At 55.3% G+C, this 18,578-nt stretch overlaps 1 protein-coding gene across 1 annotated transcript in view; it reads left to right on the top strand.

The window, feature by feature from the left end:
• The window catches only part of CCDC33 (coiled-coil domain containing 33), a 115,128-nt gene that overhangs the window by 37,597 nt on the left and 58,953 nt on the right, over nucleotides 1–18,578 (top strand). The window contains exons 4-8 of the mRNA XM_008071032.1: nucleotides 6,730–6,863; nucleotides 10,540–10,649; nucleotides 12,183–12,299; nucleotides 17,043–17,134; nucleotides 17,816–17,936. Of these exons, the coding sequence (XP_008069223.1) occupies nucleotides 6,730–6,863; nucleotides 10,540–10,649; nucleotides 12,183–12,299; nucleotides 17,043–17,134; nucleotides 17,816–17,936 (574 nt within the window). The remainder of the gene's footprint in view (nucleotides 1–6,729; nucleotides 6,864–10,539; nucleotides 10,650–12,182; nucleotides 12,300–17,042; nucleotides 17,135–17,815; nucleotides 17,937–18,578) is intronic.

Below are 18,578 nucleotides of genomic sequence, written 5' to 3'. Positions count from 1 at the left end.
GGAGGGGGCTCTACTTGCTGGACTCAGGTGATCCTTCTGCCCCAGCCTCCCAAGTAGCTGGAACTATAGGTGCACACCACCACGCCCAGCTAATTTTTTGATTTGTTGTAGAGACGAGATCTTGTCAAGTTGCCCAGGCTGATCTCAAACCCCTACACTTAGGCAATTCTCTCACTTTGGCCTCCCAAAGTTCTGGGATGACAAGCATGAGCCACTATGCCCAGCTTCTTTTTTCCAGAACAGTCCCCACACTCAGCAGGCAGGTGCAGGAGAGAGTGGAGAGTTCCTGGTCTCTGGTTCATACCCTCCTTGTGCCAGAGTCAGTTATTCTTCAAATTGGGGCCCACCTATGGTGTTGTAGCACCATCAGCAATTAGTGCTGGTTCATTAAGTCCAATTAATAAACAAAGCCCAGGATGAGAGCCCGTTGCGCTGCTGAGAACAGCCCTGCTCATGCCTCAAGTGGCAGACTCCCAGGAACTCAAAACCCTCAAGGACCAGCCACCCCGCCCTTAGCACTGGGGGCTGGGGCGGGGCAGCTCAGGGAGGGGTTGTGGGTGGGCCATGGTCTGGTGCAGTGGGAGCTTCAGACCTGGCTCTTCCCACTTCAGATCTCAGCTTCTCCTTGGTGGAGTCCCTGGGCCCCACTCCCTGACCAGCAATCCCAGGGAGCTCTGCCAAGGCCAGAGGTGTGTGGGCCAGGGCTCTGTCCTCACACCTGCCTGGCCACACAGGACACTGCCTGTGGCTATGGGGAGAAGGGGGCTCAAGAGGGAACTCTGTCAGGGAGGACCACAAGTCTCCTCCTGATTCCTCCAACCCAGGCTCCCAACCCACTGTACCTGGATCAGCCAGACAGCACCCCCTCGAGCCTCACACTCCCTCCCCTCCATCTGTTCAAGTCCTGCCTCCTCCAGGAAGCCTTCCCTCACCTGTCCTGCCCAGGTAGGGTCAGAAGCACAGGAAGCCGGCCTTTGACCACCCCCTTCAGAGGACTGTCTTTGTAGAGACCAACTCATCATCTCCTGTCCCTGCTGTGTAAGTCTGGGCTCCTGAACCAGGGAGAGGACATTGAGTTTCTCAGAACCTCTCGGGAATGGAGGCAGTTCTATGGCCTGGGAGCCTAGCTTCCTCTTGGACTTCTGGAGAATGGGAGAAGCCGGCCTCCCTGGCTCAGAGACTGGCGTGGACAGATTGAGGCCCAACCCTGACACTCTAAAGCTGGCCTGAAGGACTCTTCATCTGAATCTGCCCCACCCCCTTGGTTTCCCCGGTGTACCAGCAATAGGTGAGCCCAGGTCCAGGGGCTACAAGACCTCATGTCTGGCCACCCATCACCTAGGGGCCCGCCCCCCCTCATCCATCCTTCCCAGTGTCTGCCTCCTTTCCCAGGGACTTCTGGGATCATCCCTCTCATGTTTCAGGATCTAGGAGCCTGCCCAGTCAGGACCCCAGCAGTCCCTGGTGGCTGCCGTAGGACTGGCACTGAGGCTGGACCTTGACTGTTGTTTATGCTTTGATGCTTTGAGGGGAGCAGGAGGCCCAAGAGATACGCAGGGCAGGTGCCGGAGGGGGACTCAGATGTGACTAGATCTTGGAGGCAACTTTAGGGCTGGTGGATAGTGGGGTAGGTAGTAAGAATGTGGTACAGCGTGGCAAAACTGTCTAGGCAGCCTCTGTGTGTGTGTGTGTGTGTGTGTGTGTGTGTGTCCCTGAAGGCTGGGGGCTCTCTCCCTCCCATCAATGTTCTGTGCTTTTCTGTTGCTCAGCCCCACTCAGCTGAGCCCCTGGGAACTAGACAACTCATTTTCTCTTAGTCATGACCTTGAAGAAGGAAAGCAAAGTCCTTCCTGTCCCCGCCCACTCACAGTTGCTCTTGGGTCTGGCCCCCCACCCCCTGCTGGAGTGGGATTTCCCCAAGGATGCCTGGCTGGGGACTGGAGTCTGTCAGAGACACACCCCTCTCTCCAACAGCCTGGGGTGGGCCAGGCAGGGAGCTCGATTCCTGCCACTTGCCCTGGGGTTGCCTCGCTGCGCCTCTGCACCCAAGCCCAGTCCCAGCCTGTGTGGCTGCCACGGCTGTGGATGGATTAAGTCTGAGCCTTGAGACTGTAGGCGCCAACTTGGGGACAGGGAGGGAGGAGCCTCCGTCCTTGCAGACAGTCCCTGGGGGCCCTGGGGAGGCAGGTCTTGGGAGGTCCCCGGGCTCCCTCAGAGGCTGGGGACCCAAAATCAGCCACATGCTGATTCAGAATGGGACTGGAAGCTGGAGTGAGCTGTCCCTGCTCCTGTCCTGAGAGGAATCCCAGGCCCTTCCTATGCTTCAACATTGAGAATAGCATCAAGGCCCAGAGGAGTCAACTATGCCAGGAAAAGCCATTACCCCCAAAGCCTCCCTTCACCTGCTAAAAGCCTCCCCCTCCCTGTGGCCTCCCCCCTCTCGGCTGCTTGTCTGCTCTCACCTCGCCCTGAGGGCCTCCTTGTGTGTGTTGGGGGATTGGGTACTTGCATGACTCTTTCTGTGGCAAAGGAAAGTCAGCACCTAGGCCCCCATGGCCTTGCCTGTGACCTTCCCCATAAGTCCACATGCCAGCCTCCCAGGGTTTGTGTACAGGATGGGTGGTGGGAGGACCAGAGGCCTCAGAGATTGGGAGGGCAGAAGTCAAGCTGGCCAGTGTGGATCATGGGGTCTCACCTGAATCCTGTCACTGCCCTGCTGTGACTTCACATCCTCAGAGCACACTGAGCCACCTGGAGATCCCTGGAGAGTTCTGGGATGTGCCAGGCAGGAGCAGACTTGGCATCCAGTGCCTGCAGTGTTCGGGTGTGGAAGGACTGACTTCCCCCGGCCTCACTCAAGGCTTCCAGCTTTCTGCTGCTTCTGTCCTTCATCTCCAAGTGCAGGTCCCCAAGGAGGGAGGCTGAGAGACACTGTCCTGTGTGGACGAAACTGGGGAGCAGTTGTGGTGGCATGACAGCAGAGGGGGGACTGCCAATGGCATGACATGAGGTGGGCATGGATGGCACTTCTCTGTGGGTCTCAGTCACAGAGCCAGAGGAAGGGAGCCAGGGGTGGGGTGGGCTGAGCTCTGCTACCCAGCTGGGCCCTTGCCTTCCTTCCCCAAGCTGGCAGCCTCCCAGACAGCCTCTGCAGGGTCCAAAGGGGCCATGTGTCTGGACAGAAGGTGGATCTGAGAGGCCACTGGCTCTCTGGGAGACGCCCCTTCACACCCAGCCTGACCTCAGTGCTTCCCTCCCCTCCCCTTACCCTGTCCTCCCTCAGGTTTCTTGGAGAAGACAGGCAGGTCATTTTGGGGCTCTGTGTTGGCCTTTTGTTATTATTGTTGTTGTTTGAGTTGGAGTCTCATTCTGTCGCCCAGGCTAGAGTGCAGTGGCATGCTCACAGCCACCACAGACTTGACCTGGGCTCAGGCCATCCTTCTGCCTCAGTCTGCCAAGTAGCTGGAACTACAAGCACGTGCCACCACACCCGGCTAATTTTTTAATTTATTGTAGAGATGAGGTCTTGCCAAGTTGTCCAGGCGGGTCTCGAACCCCCGGGCTCAGGCAATCCTCTGGCCTCCGCCTCCCAAAGTGCTGGGATGATAGGCGTGAGCCACCATGCCCAGTTGTTGCTTTTCATTTTAGAGTTGTGGGGTACAAGTGAGGATCTTCCACATAAGTAAGTTGCATGCAGGTGAAGTTTGGGCTTCTAGCTGGCCCTCTCTCCCCTTGAGAGTGGACCAGGTACCCAGTGTGCTGACACACGCTCCCTTCATGCCTCCCTCTCTCCCATCCTGGGCTCGTGTGGCCAGTGATCAGGGCCCGCTTATGCATGAGAACATGTGGTATTCACTTCTTTGTTTCTGTGGTAGTTCTCTTAGAATGAGGGTCCCCAGCTGCCTCCACGCCACGGCGAACGCCATGCTTTTGTTGTTCTTTATGGCTGTGTAATACTCCATCGTGTATACGTACTGCCTTTTCTTCATCCAGTCCACTTTTGACAGGCATCTGGGTTGGTTCCATGTTTTTGCTGTTGTGAATAGTGCTGCAATAAACATGCATGTGCAGGTTTTTGGAGAGCGATTTTTGTTCTTCCGGATATATTCCAAGAATAGGAATTGCTGGATTGTATGGAAGCTCAATTTTTTTGTGTCACAATTGAAGGAACAACATGAACTGGGGCTTACAGGTGCCAGGAGCTGAACAGGCTTTCCTTCCAATCCTCTGAGGGAGGCACTGCTGAAGGAGGGGAAACTGAGACTCAGAGGGTTGGTGACCCAGCCTGGACAGACAGGAGCTTGAAACCCAGGGGCATGTTGGGGGGAAACCACGCCAGAGACACAGGGGCAGTCACAGAAGGGTCACCAATGCTGAGATCTCCAGCCCTGGGAAGCAGGAGGAGGGAATGACATTTGTATGTTTGTATTCATAATTAAAGGTGCTAATACCCATGGACACCTTCCCAGTGCTGAACACGTGCCGGGCACACACGAAGCAAACTCTTACATTCCCACAGCGGCCCTGCAGGCTGGTACCATTATCCTCCCGTTTCATGAATGAAGCAGATGAGGCACAGGGAGATCGTGTACCCTGCCCAAGATCACACAGCTGGTGGTGGCAGAGCTGGGATTTGGAACCCAGACGTCCAACCACAAGGTCCCTGTTACAATTCCCATGTCTTGCTGCCTCTCAGTCAAAGCAGAGCGGGAGTCTTGGAGGTGGGGCTCCCACAGGAACAATTAACCACCAGGGCAGGGTTGTGATGAATGGGAGCAAGGAGCTAGGCCATAGTGTCACTTCAGTCTAAAGAACAGGGGAAGCAGTGAGGGCCAGGGGTTCTGGAGGGCTTCCCGAAGGAGAGGGCTTCCTGGGCTGGGGAGGACCATGTTGGCTTTGTCAATGCTTGGGGCAGATTAGATCTGACTTCTGGGCATTAGGCCTGCCCCACACTCCTTTGGGGGCTTTGGAGCGGGCCATGGGCTGGCGAGGATGCCACCTCTGCTTCCTATCCTGCTGTGGTAGTGCGCTGTGCCCCCTCCAGGGTGTGGGCGTGGCTCCCCTGCCTCGAGATCTCAGGATGAGCTTTACATGTGATAGCCCAAGCTAAAGCAGCAGCACTGAGTGCAGCCCTGACCTCACAACCTCTTCAACAGAAGAAGTAGAGCCAGCATGGCGGTGTATGCCTGTAGTCCCAACACTTGTGGAGGCTGAGTGGGGAAGATTGCTTGAGCTCAGGAGTTTGAGACTGTGGTGAGCTATGATTGCACTACTGCACTCCAACCTGGGTGACAGAGCAAGATCCCATCTCTAATAAAAAATAAAATAAAATAAAAGCAGAAGAAGTATGAACTCTTTTACTGAGCTGGTTGATGGCTCTGGACCTCGGGGACACCATCCTGGACACCTATGGGGTGCACGGGATGCAGAGGGCCCCAGCTACTCCTCCCCCTGGACAACCTGGCCCTCAGCACCCTGAGTGTTTGAGGCCCCTGCTCCCAGCCCTAGGCTCAACTCCAGGTGCCCAGCCCAGGGTCCTGTATACAGTGGGCACCCCAGAAGGCAATAGGACATGCATGCTCCATTGTAAGTGGTCAGGACTGGGTTTGTTGGCCAGGCACCTTGGTTCATGCCTACAATCCCAGCACTTTGGCAGGCCAAGGCAGAAAGATTGCATAAGTCCAGGAGTCTGAGACCAACCTGGGAAACATAGCAAGACCCTGTCCCTATAAAAAACATATATAATTAATTAATTTAATTAGCTGGGTGTGGTGGCACATGACTGTAGTCCCAGCTGCTCCGAACTCTGAGGCAGGAAGCTCATTTGAGCCCAGGAGTTTGAGGCTACCATCAGTTATGATGGTACCACTGCACTCCTGTCTGGGTGACAAAGCAAGACCTTGTATCTAAAAAGTAACAAAGAGCCGGGGTTCGGTAGCTCAGCCTGTAATCCCATGCTTTGGGAGGCTGAGGTGAGTGGATTGCCTGAGCCCGCGGGTTCAAGACCCGCCTGGGCAACTTGGCGAGACCTCATCTCTACAATAAATCAAAAACTTAGCCGGGCGTGGTAGCGCGCGCCTGTAGTTCTGGCTACTTGGAAGGCTGAGGTGGAAGGATCGCCGGAGCCCAGCAGGTCAAGGCTGCAGTGGCCAGGAGCGGCCACTGCACTCCAGTCTGGGTGACAGAGTGAGACTCCAACTCAAAAAATTAAAATAAAATAAGTAAAAAGTAACAAAGGAAGAACTGGAGGTGCTTGGCAAAGAGCCTGAGAATGTGGGCCAGAAGCTTAGGGAAATGAAGACAGAGAATAGAGGACAGCCAGATGGGCACCATGAGGTCACCTGCCCAGAGACTGCCTCCCACTCAACCAAACCTAGATAAGAGGGTCAGGAGTTCCCGCACACAGGCACCTGCTGGGGACCCTCCCTGGGGCAGGAAGTCAGCAGGACAGGTACCTACCCACACCCACCCCTGCCCTGAGCCTCTTGTGCCTTGTCTAAGCAAAGGCCTTGACAGTTACCAGCAAGACAGTGTGGTTCCCCAGGAAGGCAGGACAGCTGAGGGGAGAGGCCTGGTGTCCCCTGGGCCCCGGGTGACATGAGTGTCTGTGCATGGGAGGGAGCTCTCCGTGTTCCATCTACCCTCTGCTCAGATTTATAGTCAGTGGATTTCAGGTGGGGGGGCAGGCAGGGCCCTCCTTCTGACTTACCCCACCCCTCCCCTCCCCAGGAAGAGCACCTCAGAGGAAGCACACAGCCAGAGCACCAAGGCAGTCACAGCTGTGACCTCGGAGCCCACCAGAGCCCCCATCTGGGGGGACACGGTGAAAGTGGAAATCCAAGCTGAGGATGCAGGGCAAGAAGGTGAGGCTGGCGCAGGCAAGCTGCCGTGGGTGGGTGGGGCTGGGAACACGCCCACCGAGGACAGGACCCTCTCTGCTCAGCTGGCGGCCACCTGAACGCCCCCTTGGGCTCAGTGAAAAGCACTTAGAAAAATTGTAATACTGTCACGCCTCATCTCCCCAGCCGGCTAGAAAAATGAGGTGTTCCACATAAATGAATTTTCCAGACAATGCGAGCTTATCTTTTTTATGACTGTTGTTATTATTTTCATGGTTGTCATTACCGCTGTCTCTCACTGAAACAGCACATTACAGCTTTCCCGGCACGTCCCCATGCTCACTGGAGTCACACCACCTCCCAGGAGGAGCACCACTGCTCCCATTGCTTAGGAGAGAAGGTTGAGGCTCAGGCCATCTACAGGACTGGCTCAAGCCCAAGTGCTCAGTAAGCGGAGAGCATGGGACTCAGCATTGCAGGCTCTCACTGTACTCCAGGGTCCAGCCAGGCTGGGCACACACGTGTACTGACTGGTTGATGCCGGCGTGGTAGGATGTGGGCACCGAGCATGTCAACACAGCCAGAGGTGCCAGCGATATTGCTGGTCTCATCTAGTCAGAAGAACCTCAGACTCACTTCTCACAGGTGGTCTCTCCCCAAGAAAGCAGGCTTTGCCTCCCCTGAATTCTTGCAGAGACCTAGACAGCACACTTGCTCGCCACACAAAGAGCAAAGAGCTGCTGGTGGAAGACCATGGGAGGGCAGAGAGGAAATGGGGGAGCCATGAAAGACCATGGGAGGGGAGAGAGGAAGGAAGGAAGCAGAGAAAGACCACAGGAGGGGAGAGAGGAAGGGGGGGAGCTTATATAACTGGGAAGAAGCAAGGCTGGATTGAGCCAGAGTCTCTTTTCTGCCTATAAAGGGATAGGAAGGGCTGTTGGGATGGTCGAGAAGATTCGAAGGAAGAATTGTGCCAGGGTTTCATGCAGAGACACTCATGTGTCTACGTGTGCATGCCTGGGAATGTCTGCATGCTGCTTCGTGTGTGTGTGTGTGTGTGTGTGTGTGTGTGTGTGTGTGTGGATGCTGTGTGTGTTAGAGTGCTATGTCTGCTGGCATCCAAGTCTGTGTGTCTTGTGTGTGTGTGCATGGGTGTGTCTGCTGCCACAGTGTGCTTGTGTGTGCCTGCGTGCAGCTGAAGGGTGTGGTGTGTACCTTGCAGTGTTTGAGTGTGTGTAGTTTGTGTGTGCATGCATGTGTATGTGCATGCATGCTGGCGGGAAGTCAGGGGTTGTAGTTAGGGGCACTGATCCAGGATCCTGCCCTGGGCTCGGCACATCTGGGATGGTAAAGAAACAGGTGTGATGAGGTTGGTGGCCCTGGGCCCATCTGTGCACGAGGACAGGACTTACAGCAGGAGGGACAGGAGGGCAGGGAGGCTGTGGGCCTCCGGCAGGGAATACTGGCAGGCACCCGTTTGCAGCTTGAAGTCGCTGAATGCTGGTTGGAACCTGGTTGGAAGCGGTTGCTGTGGTGATGTCTGCAGTAGGGTGGGGGCAGGAGAGGCAGGGGCCAGGCCAAGAGGTGGGGGAGGGGTGGAGGGAGCCCAGCGATGTGTTAATGAAAAGCAAAGGGCTGTGCAGACTCTGTGCTGGGCCAGAGCAGGCGTGCGGCAGAAACGGCTTGTTGGTCACACAAAGGGCGCGGCGGGAGGCCGGAAGGGCACAATGCCCAGAGAGGAAGCTGATGAGGCGTGCTTGCAGCATGGAGACAGGAGCAGGGAGGCATGGCTATCCACTCTCCCCCCCAATTCCGGCTTCTCTGCTGGCTGCCCGCATCGAGCTCCAGGAATGGGGGTGGGGACGTTGCAGGGTGCTCACCTTTCGCTCAGCCTGGCAAATCCCAACCAGATCTGGGCACTGTGGGTCCGTGGAGGTGGGCACAAGGGGCTGCAGCCTCCACAGCTACTAGGGGGCTTTGGCTGGGAGCACTGGAATCCCCCAGCCGGGTGTCCTCAAGTCTGCCCAGAGTGGGTGGGTGAACGGAGAGCCACAGATGGTTGACGAGGAGGAAATAGTGGCAGCCATGAGGAGCCTCTGCATGGAATGTTATCACTTGAAAAGCACACTCCCTCCCCATGGCAATCCTCAGGGAGGGACATGGTCTTTCTTTTTAAAGTATTCACAATTTTGCGAGCAGGATGGTGAAGCTCAGAGAGGTTAAGTGACTTGCTGAAGGTCACAGAGCAAGTTAAGGTCTCGGTCCTAGAGCTCAGGACTGCTGACTTCACACCCCTGCCTCAGTCTACTTTCTTCAATCCAACCTCAACACCTCTGCTGCCCTTCTCCTCTGCCTTCCACTGAGCACAGACCCCATGTGGCCAGCTCTTGACAGATTTTGGCAAGTGTCTCTCCCTGTCTGTGTGTTCAGGGTGGCTGTAGAGGGGGGTGGGGAGAGGAAGAAGAGTCAGCAAAGCCCTCAGTTTCCTTCCCCAACCTCGCAGCTCTATGGTATCTGGCACAGACCTTGGACTCAGCACTGGACCCAGCCTAATGAGCAGAGCCTTCAAGGCCAGTCGCTGTCCCCGGTGCTGAAATGTCCTCATCTCAAGAAGAGAGACAGAGGGCAAGGGGCTTCCTGAGGGGCTCCCCAGGCACACCCCCACCACGTCCACTTCCCATTTGTCCCTGGATCTCTGTTTCTTCTACCCCGTCCCCCCGTCCCCCTTCATCTCTCACTCAACGCCCCCCTCCATTTCTCCCTCATCCTTCTCTCCCTTTCCTCCTTCCCCATCTCTTCTTCCTCCTCAAATCTTAGATTTCCAGAATGGAAAAAAAAATGCCTCAAGGGTCATTAAATCCAACCTCACTTGTCCCCCATCTCCTAGCTGTGTGATGTTTATCAAGTTATATAACCTCTCTAAGCTCTGTTCCTATTTCAAAAACAGAGATGATGACATCTACTTGTGGAGCTGTGTTGAGGATTTGTTGGGATAATGGCTGAGAAGTGCCCATTCCCATGCCAGGCACACAATAGGTGCTCATTAAGTTGAGCTTCCATGATCATTTCCAGGACATTTGTATTCTCCTTAAAGTTCATCCCAAAGTTCATGCCATTTTACGGGACAACGAGGTCTCTCTGGAGGGAGTTTTCCAGATAGTGCATTATTCTCAATTTACACTCGCTTTCATTTACTTATAGACTTATTGATAGCTGCACTGAAGGATTTCTTGAGCAGGTTACTTTTTCTTACTGAGACTCAGTTTTCCCACCTGTAACATGTGAGAGTTAATCCTTCCCATTCTGCCCGAGGAGCTGGTGAGAGTGTTTGTGACCAAGAGAAGGGCCTTATTCCTGGAAAGGACACTATACCCACTTGCCCATGCAGGTCAGCATGTGTGCATGTGCGTCTGGGCTCAGTTCTGTGTGTGTCTATCTCTGGGTGGGGTGTTTCTCGACCACAGGAGACAATTGCATTTGGGTCCTAACCTGGCACAGAGTCTTGCCCTGTGCAGGGGCTGGAACAGTGCTTGCGGGTTTGTGTGCACAGGTGTGACCCACATGTGTGCATGCATGTTTAGTCCTCTGTGTGTCCCCATCTCCCTCCTCTCATCAATACCTCCCACTCCCACTGTCCCTGGGAAGGCAGGCTATCAGTTAAGCCATGTCCTGACCCTGTGCTTATGTTTTCTCTCTCCAGATGTGGTCCTCAAGGTCATGGACAATAAAAAGAAAGAGGAGTTGCTGTCCTACAATATCCCCATCAAATACCTGCGAGTCTTCCACCCCTACCACTTTGAGCTGGTGAAGGTGAGGCAGAGGCCTGGGCCAGGGGACTGTGGGGGAGAGTGGGAACCTACGTGAACACCCCCAGCCCTTCCTTAGAGCAGCCCTGGGCATCCCACACCCACCCACAGCACGACACATCCAGGCCCACGTGGGGCTCTGGAAATAGCTTCTGGCACATAGCTAGGAATGACGTCCATAGGAATTTGGAATTCTCCAAATTTATCTTTGTATAACAGTCCACTTAGCATGAACAACCACCACATTAAATGAATACACCAATTAAAGAGATATTCTGATTCCATAAATGTTAAAAGACAAGGATGGATCTCAAAGTCCAAGAAACATGACATTTACCAAGCCCCGCTGTGTCCGGGTCTTGTGCTAGACACTTCATGCATCGTCTCTAGCCTCAAGGAAAATGGCATTTGCACACATGGGACTGAGACTTGGGAACAGGAACCATCTCATTCTTGGTCACAGAGGGAGAGAGTGAGTGGTTGGCAGAGTCGAGGGTGAGCCCTGGTTATGCCATCTTCCCAGTCAGGTCACCTTCACCTGCCACCTGAACTGAAGAAAGGACCGGGAGAGTGGGGGCATATGGGGAACAAATCATTTTCTGGAATGCACTGGCAACTGGCATGAGCTGGAGTAGAGAGCCTCAGATCCCTCAGCCCATGGCCTGGACCTCCCAGGCCAGTCCCCTTGTCCCCTCTCCCCTCAATAGAGGAGATAAGTCACTCCCTCATTGCTCAAGAACTTAGGAAGCACCTACTGTGTGCAAGTACTGACCAGAGAGGAACAGAAGCGTGACCCTCTTCCCCCAGTATGCACTCCAGACCCCTACAGAATTGAGAGTGAGGAACAGTGTGAGGCTGGCTTGTCTGGGTCCCTCTCCCAGGTATGCTGGTCACTAGCTGGACCTCACACATCACCACTTGACCCCCACCTCCACCCTCATCAGCAGAGCTGGGACAGTACACCTCCTGGCATGGTCGCCTGGAGGAGCCTGTGCAGGGCAGGGCACAGTGCCAGTGCATAGTAGGTGCTCAATTTGATCAGTTCTCCTCCTCCTGCCCTGCCTCCTCCAGGCTCTGGTCCTGACCTTTTTTCCAAACAAGTCTTCATCCATGGCTTTGCCTTCCCTTATGCCCCAAGGGGAACCCCAGTCCCAGGGATGAGTCACCAGGGCCAGGGAGGGAAGCAAAAGAGAGAGGAGAGACTCCCCCTGGGCGACCTGGCACCTGAGCTGTCATTCTGGGGGCACTACCCAGGCACCCCGACTCTGCGTCCACTGACAACCCAGGCCTTGTTATCATGTCCTCACCAGAGAGCAGACAGCAGCTGTCCTTGCAAGGGTGATGAAATATTCCAACGGAAAAGGGAAGATTTATTGTATTGATCTCGGAAGGGCTCGCAGGGACATGGGCTTTAATTATCAGCTCAGGGCCCCTGTGGAGCAATGCCGGTGACTGTGTGCAAAGGGCTGGATTTATGACCAGGGCCTGCCCCTCAGACGCTCTTCTTCCATGCTTCCTTCTCCCACCCTGCCTCCAGCCCACCCAGTCTGGCAACGTCAGCGACACCACAGCCGAGACCAAGCTGTACGCAACAGTCGTTCGAAAGAGCAGCTTCATCCCCCGCTACATTGGCTGCAGTCACACAGCCCTGGAGGTACCAGGGCTGGGGCCCTCTGGGGTGACAGGTGAGGTAGGATGGGGCTGAGCTTTGAGCAGCCCCCAGGCCCTGCCCTTAGCCCCTTCTGGCTGGTCTGAGGTTGTAGAGCAGAGGTGTCGAGAATAGAAGAACAAGCCAGGTCTCCCGGAAATAGCCAAAGCAGGCGGGGCACGGTGGCTCACACCTACAATCACTGCGCTTTAGGAGGCCAAGGCAGGAGGATCACTTGAGGCCGGAGTTGGGGACCATACACATAGCGAGACCCCATCTGTACAGAAAAAAGAAAATAACTAGTGTGTGAAGACAAGCCCTGCTACACCAGGCATGATGCGAATGAAGAAGCTGTCACCGCTCCTTCCCTTTTGGGCCCCAGAGGTGACAGGCAGGGCTCTGACTCAGCTCTGCTCCTTGTGTACCGCCCCTGGGCTGCAGCGATGATGAGGGCCTTCTAGAGTTATGTCTCTCTGAATCCTGTTGGTGGGGAAACCCCAGGCTCTCCTCCTGGGCCCACCATCCTGCTGTTTTCTATTCCTTTCTTTTCCCCTGAGTAGTGACTAATGCCTAGGACCCAAGTCAAAGTGGTAGCCTCCCAACCTTTCCTTCAGTACTGTCCATTAGGTGTTCATTCTTTTTGTTTTTTTGTTTTGTTTTTTTTGTTTTGTTTTTAATTGGAGTCTCACTCTGCCACCCAGACTGGAGTGCAGTGGCCACTCCTGGCCACCACAGCCTCGATCTGCTGGACTCCGGCAATCCTTCCGCCTCAGCCTTCCAAGTAGTTGGAACTACAGGCGTGTGCTACCACACCTGGTAATTTTTTTTGTATTTATTGTAGAGATGAGGTCTCGCCAAGTTGCCCAGGCGGGTCTCAAACCCGCAGGCTCAGGCAATCCACTCACCTCAGCCTCCCAAAGCACTGGGATTACAGGCTGAGCCACCGAGCCCGGCTAGGTGTTCATTCATTCATTCTATCTACAGAGGCTCTTCTATTAGCCAGGACAGGGCCCGGCCTGGTTTGGGCCTGGTCACCAGCCTTTCAACCCATCACCTTCCACCCCAGGCTGTTTTGCATCTCCCAGAGAAGTTGTTGGTGTCGAGGCAGAGACCCAGCTCCTCTCCACTCCCCAGCCTTCAAACTGCCTGTGGGTGACAGACCCAAATCCAGTTATGGCTCGAGTATGATTCAGGGGATCCCCGGGGATCAGGTTCAGGGCTTCCCCTGTCCCACCATGGCTGACCGGCTCTCCCCACCCCTCCTCTCAGCACTGTGAGCCTGGCAGGGCAAGAGCAGTTTTTTTGTTCTGTTTTGATTCAGGGTCTTACTGTGTCACCCAGACTGGAGGACAGTGGCACAATCAAGGCTCACCACAGCCTCAACCTCCTGGGCTCAGGCGATCCTCCCATCTCAGCCTCCTGAGTAGCTGGGACTACAGGCATATGCCACCACACTCTGCTAGGGTTTTTTTTTTTTTAATATATATAGAAGAGGGGTCTCGTTATATTACCCAGGTTGGCCTCAAATTCCTGGGCTCAAGTAGTCCTCCCACCTTGGCCTCCCGAAGTGCTGGGATTACAGGCATGAGTCACTGCCTAGCTCACAGTGCTGTACATGCCACGGTCCCAGGGGTAGCCATGGAAAAGCAGAAATGTGGATCAGGGATTCTGGCTCCCACACCAGAGTCTCCTTGGGTTTCAGGGTCCCCAGCTGCGAAATGGGGCTAAAGAACTATTCCGCTCCCCTATGTCCCCTCTCTCTGCTATCTTGCCCATTCCTAAGGATGGCCAGCAGCTCACACACATGGAACAAGGAAGAGTGGCCACAGCTTGGCTTTGCTGTTCCTAAACCGCACCCCATGGGGAGGGGGCCATCCCTGAGACCCAGGCAGAGGCTTCTGTCTGGAGGAGGCTTGGCTCTGCCCCACCCCAACCTCGCCCTCTGACTTCCTGGCAGAGCCTGGGCCTCTGTGGCCCTCAGATACCCTACCTGTGTGACAGGTGTGGTCGCACCAGCAGGTGTGCCTGGGCAGCAGTCCTGTTCACACTGACCAAAGTCAACACAGAACAGGTGTGGATTAGATGCCCCCGAAAGCCTTACACCTGGGGAATCCTTGTGAGCAACAGGACCTGACCGCTCCAGTGAAAACCTCAGGCCCAGACCTCTAGCCCCACCCAGAGTTACAAATGCCACCATCAGAGACTCCATGCTTTGAAGGGGATGAAGGGACATCATCCCTGGAGGACCCAGTGGCAGTGGTAAGGCCCTGAGGACTGTACTAGGCACTCATGTGTGGAGTCAGTGGCAACCCCTGAGATGGGCCCCAGCAGAGGGGAGTGTGCTGAGGCAGAGGAGACAAGGGAGAAGGATCTAGAACAGGCCCCACCCCAGGCCCACCTCCCACTGAGGCTCAGAGCTAGAGGGATTGGGGAGATGATGGTCCAACCCCCTCAGTGTATAAGTTGGGAAACTGAGGCCCAGAGTGGCACTAGGACTGCCAAGGTGACCCAGCTTGAGTAAGCGGTACTGCAGGAGACCAGGGAGGCCTCTTCCCATCCCGAGCTATGCCCAGGGTGTGGCCCCTCAGCTGAGTCCACAGCCCCTTCCTCTTCCTGCTTCTCTTCCCCTGGAGCCAGATCCCAACCATCCCCGAGACCCTCAAGAGGCCACTGCAGGTCGCCCCTCCCGCGTCCAGGTCTCTCTGAGAGCCCCCTTTCATGTTCAACAACACAGAGTCAGCTCCTCCCTCCATGATTCCCACCTCTCTCCCTCATTAATATGATTAATATTCAAATGAGTAATGTTAATAGGATACTCATTTGTCCCACAAACATAGACTGAGTCCTGCTCTGTGCTCTTTTGCCGAAACCTGGGGCAACAGACATGGTCCCTGCCTGTGCAGAGCTTAGGTTCTAGCCAGAAAATAAATAAGAAATACATGAGAATAAACACGAGCTATGATGAATTCTATGGAAGAGGCAATACAGCAGCCAAAAGAGAGAGAGAGAGGACTGGATGGGCTGCCTTAGGAAGAGTGGTTATGGAAGGCTTCTCGGAGGTGGTGACATTTAAGCTATAGGACGAGCAGGAGCCAGCCATGATGAGTTCCTGGTGGCTGGGGGGAGTCTAGGCAGAGGGATCAGTGTGTGCAAACACCCTGAGGCAGAAACAAGCAGAGCATGTTGAAGGAGAGAGAGAAAACGAGTCTGGCACCAAAAGAGGGGGCACGGGGACTGGGCTGTCAGGAGATGTGGCCCAGGGCTGTGCAGGCCGACATGTGTGGGTCTTGACAGCCATGTAAGAAGCAGGGAATTCATTCTGAAGGCAGTGAGGGCCATGGCAGCATCTCAAGCAGGGGAAGGACAGGGTCCCATTTATTTATTTATTTTTGAGTTGGGGTTGTCCAGACTAGAGTGCAGCGGAACTATCATGGCTCACTGTAGCCTTGACCTCCTAGGCTTAGGCGATCCTCCCACCTCAGCCTCCAGAGTAACCGGGACTACAGGCACATGCTACCATACCCAGCTAATTTTTTAAAAATTTTTGGAGAGACAGGTTCTGGCTGTGTTGCCCAGGCTGGTCTCAAACTCCCAGCCTCAAGTGATCCTCCCACCTCAGCCTCCTAAAATGCTGGGATTACAGGCGTGAGCCACCAAATCCAACTCAATTCATTTTTAAAAAGACAGGTTTTGCCGCTGGGTGTCAAATTCCTGGGGAAGGGGTGGCTTGGTGTCAGGGAAGGGAGTGGAAGTAGAGGGGTCAGAGCAAGAGGGACAGCTGCAGGGAGCTAGGGTGAAGGCTGAGGGAGAACAGGGGCCCCTGGTGGGTTAGGGGGACATCAGCGGCTCTCGGGATGACGGTGAGAATGCGGGAGCCGGAAGCCATGCTTACCCCTCTGCCTATCCAGGGCCTCCCAGGTCTTGGCCGAGCAGGAGTCAGCGAGGGCTGGAGCAAGGCTCTTGCCCATCACCCCTGGAGATGCTGTCCACTCTGCTCTGCGGCCTCCTGCTGGGAGCCCTGCTCTGCCTCCTGAAGGCTGTGCCACTGGAAGTCAGGACTGGGTGCAGGGAGGTCCCTCAGAGGTGTTGGAAGCCTGAGGGGTAACCAGGGGGTGGTGGGACAAGTGACCACTGGGTCTGATAAAAAAAGAGGTGCCCAGAGATGTGGATGCCACGATCTGGTTCCACACTAGCCCTTGCCAGGGAAGCCCTGTGGGGGGCAGGCACCGGGGTAACGAAACCAAGGCATTCGGAGGAACTGTCTGTGATTGCCGACCTCGGGAAACTCAGACCCGAGCCCCGGGTCCTTGGTTTACAAAGTGCTTTCCCACAAACTGTCTCATCAGAGACCCCTCAGGAGCCGGGATGAGGGTTTTGCCCACCTTGATGAGCAGAAACTGAGGAGCTAGAACACCCAGCCCTAAACCTAACAGGGGCCAAGGTTAGAACATGACTCTCCTGACCTCCTGCCCAGGTACCCAGCCTCATCTCACCCTGCTCCCCAAGGAAACAGGTGTAAAAGACTCACCACTGAACTCTAGGGCAGAAAACTGGGGCAACTGCTTCAGCTAGGCAGGGAAAGCTTCCTGGAGGAGACAGCCTTGTGCATAGTAAGAAGTAGGGCAGGGATCAGGGAAGGGCAGATGTGGCATGCAGAGGAGCCCACAGCTGGGGAGGGAGATGGTAGGCTAGTTGGTGTGCCTGGGAGGGCCCAGGCTGCACAGGGCTCACCTGCCTCCCCCCCTCTAGGTCTTTCTCCGGGGAGTCAACGAGCCCCTGGCCAACAACGCCCACCCCATGGTGGTGATTGTGCGGGTGGTTCCCAACTACAAGGAATTTAAGTGAGTGGGGCCCAGGTGGGTGTGGGCGAGGAGGGAGGACAGAGGACAGAAGGGGGAGAGGCCATCAGTGCCACCACAGGCTGATTCCAGGGGCTCTGGAAACCCCCTTCCCATGAGGCCCTTCCGGCATCCCCACTGCATCTTGGGCTCCCGTAAGCCCCCCACAGTGGTCAGTCCTTTCTTTCCCCAGGGTGAGCCCAGACTTCTCCTGAGAGCAGGCTGGGAAGGAGGGTGAGTGCCCACATCAGGCCCAAAGCTGCGGGGGGAGCCAATGTGTGGAGGATGGGGGGTTCTCATTCCCAACCTCTCTGTCCCACCCTCCCCCACACTCCTTCCCGCTCTAGTGGGCCACAGGCTCCAGCCGGTGGCTGACCACCAGGGGGCAGTCCAAGGGCCCACCTAGAACTTCATGACCTTTAGCCCTGCCGTGGCTTCTCTTCCCTCCCCTCCTGGGGGTCTCCCTGGCCCCAGCCCCAACATGTCCCCTCCTTCCCAAACTTCCTTGAGTTTGGTGGTTTCCAGTCTTCAGGAGGAGACTCCAGCCATTTGGCCATATGGGGAAGAAGCCGCGCCCCCCAGGAACACACGACCTCTGTGATGGCACCATCTCCTGAGGGTCAGGCGCCTGCCTCGGTTGGACACGGAACCCAGAGTGCTGAGCCTGCCTCCTTGCCTCTCCAGGGTCAGCCAGGCCAACAGGGACCCAGGCTCTGAGGGGCTGCCCATCACGCCACTGCCCTTCCCAATCCCATCCGTGATGAACTTCGATGTGCCTCGGGTCAGCCAGAATGGCTGCCCTCAGGTATGGCTCCTCTCTCTGCCTCTTTCTCGTGGGTTCATGTTTCTTGGAACTTCCCACACAGCTGCCTGTTCACGCATTCACCCAGTCAACCCTTGACCTTGAGTAAGAGTTGGCTGAATCCTGCGCATGCCAGGGGTTGTACTCAGCTGTGCTGCATAGAGTCCCCTCAGGGGATTCTTGGTCTGGTACAGTGGGAATCACATTGTGAAAAGGTTACACATAAGCACCAGATAATGTAGAGTCTCATAACAAAGCCAGAGTGACTGTCAGAGCCGCACAAATCAGAGAAGACACAAAAGGACAAATGTTCGATTCCACTTACACGGGGTCCGTAGAATGAGAAAGTTCTCAGACGCGGGAGGTAGAACAATGAGTGCCAGGGGATGAGGAAAGGGAAACGGAGAGTTATGGATAAAGGGTTTCCATTTGGGGTGATGAGAAAGTTCTAGAAATAGATTGTGGTGACGATTAGACAACAGTATGAATGAACTTAATGCCCCTGAACAGTACGCTTAAAAAGGGTTAAAGTGCAGTCAAGCATGGTGGCTCACACCTGTAATCCCAGCACTTTGGGAGGCAGAGGCAAGAGGATTGCCTGAGCCCAAGGGTTCAAGACCAGACTGGGCAACTTGGTGAGACTTT

The sequence above is a fragment of the Carlito syrichta genome, unplaced genomic scaffold, assembly GCF_000164805.1.
Source record: "Carlito syrichta isolate Samal-C Ts95f unplaced genomic scaffold, Tarsius_syrichta-2.0.1 Scaffold314096, whole genome shotgun sequence".
In the NCBI taxonomy this organism is placed as follows: Eukaryota; Metazoa; Chordata; class Mammalia; order Primates; family Tarsiidae; genus Carlito; species Carlito syrichta.
Note: the sequence above shows the minus strand (reverse complement) of the source record. Positions and strands in the feature narration are given on the sequence as shown.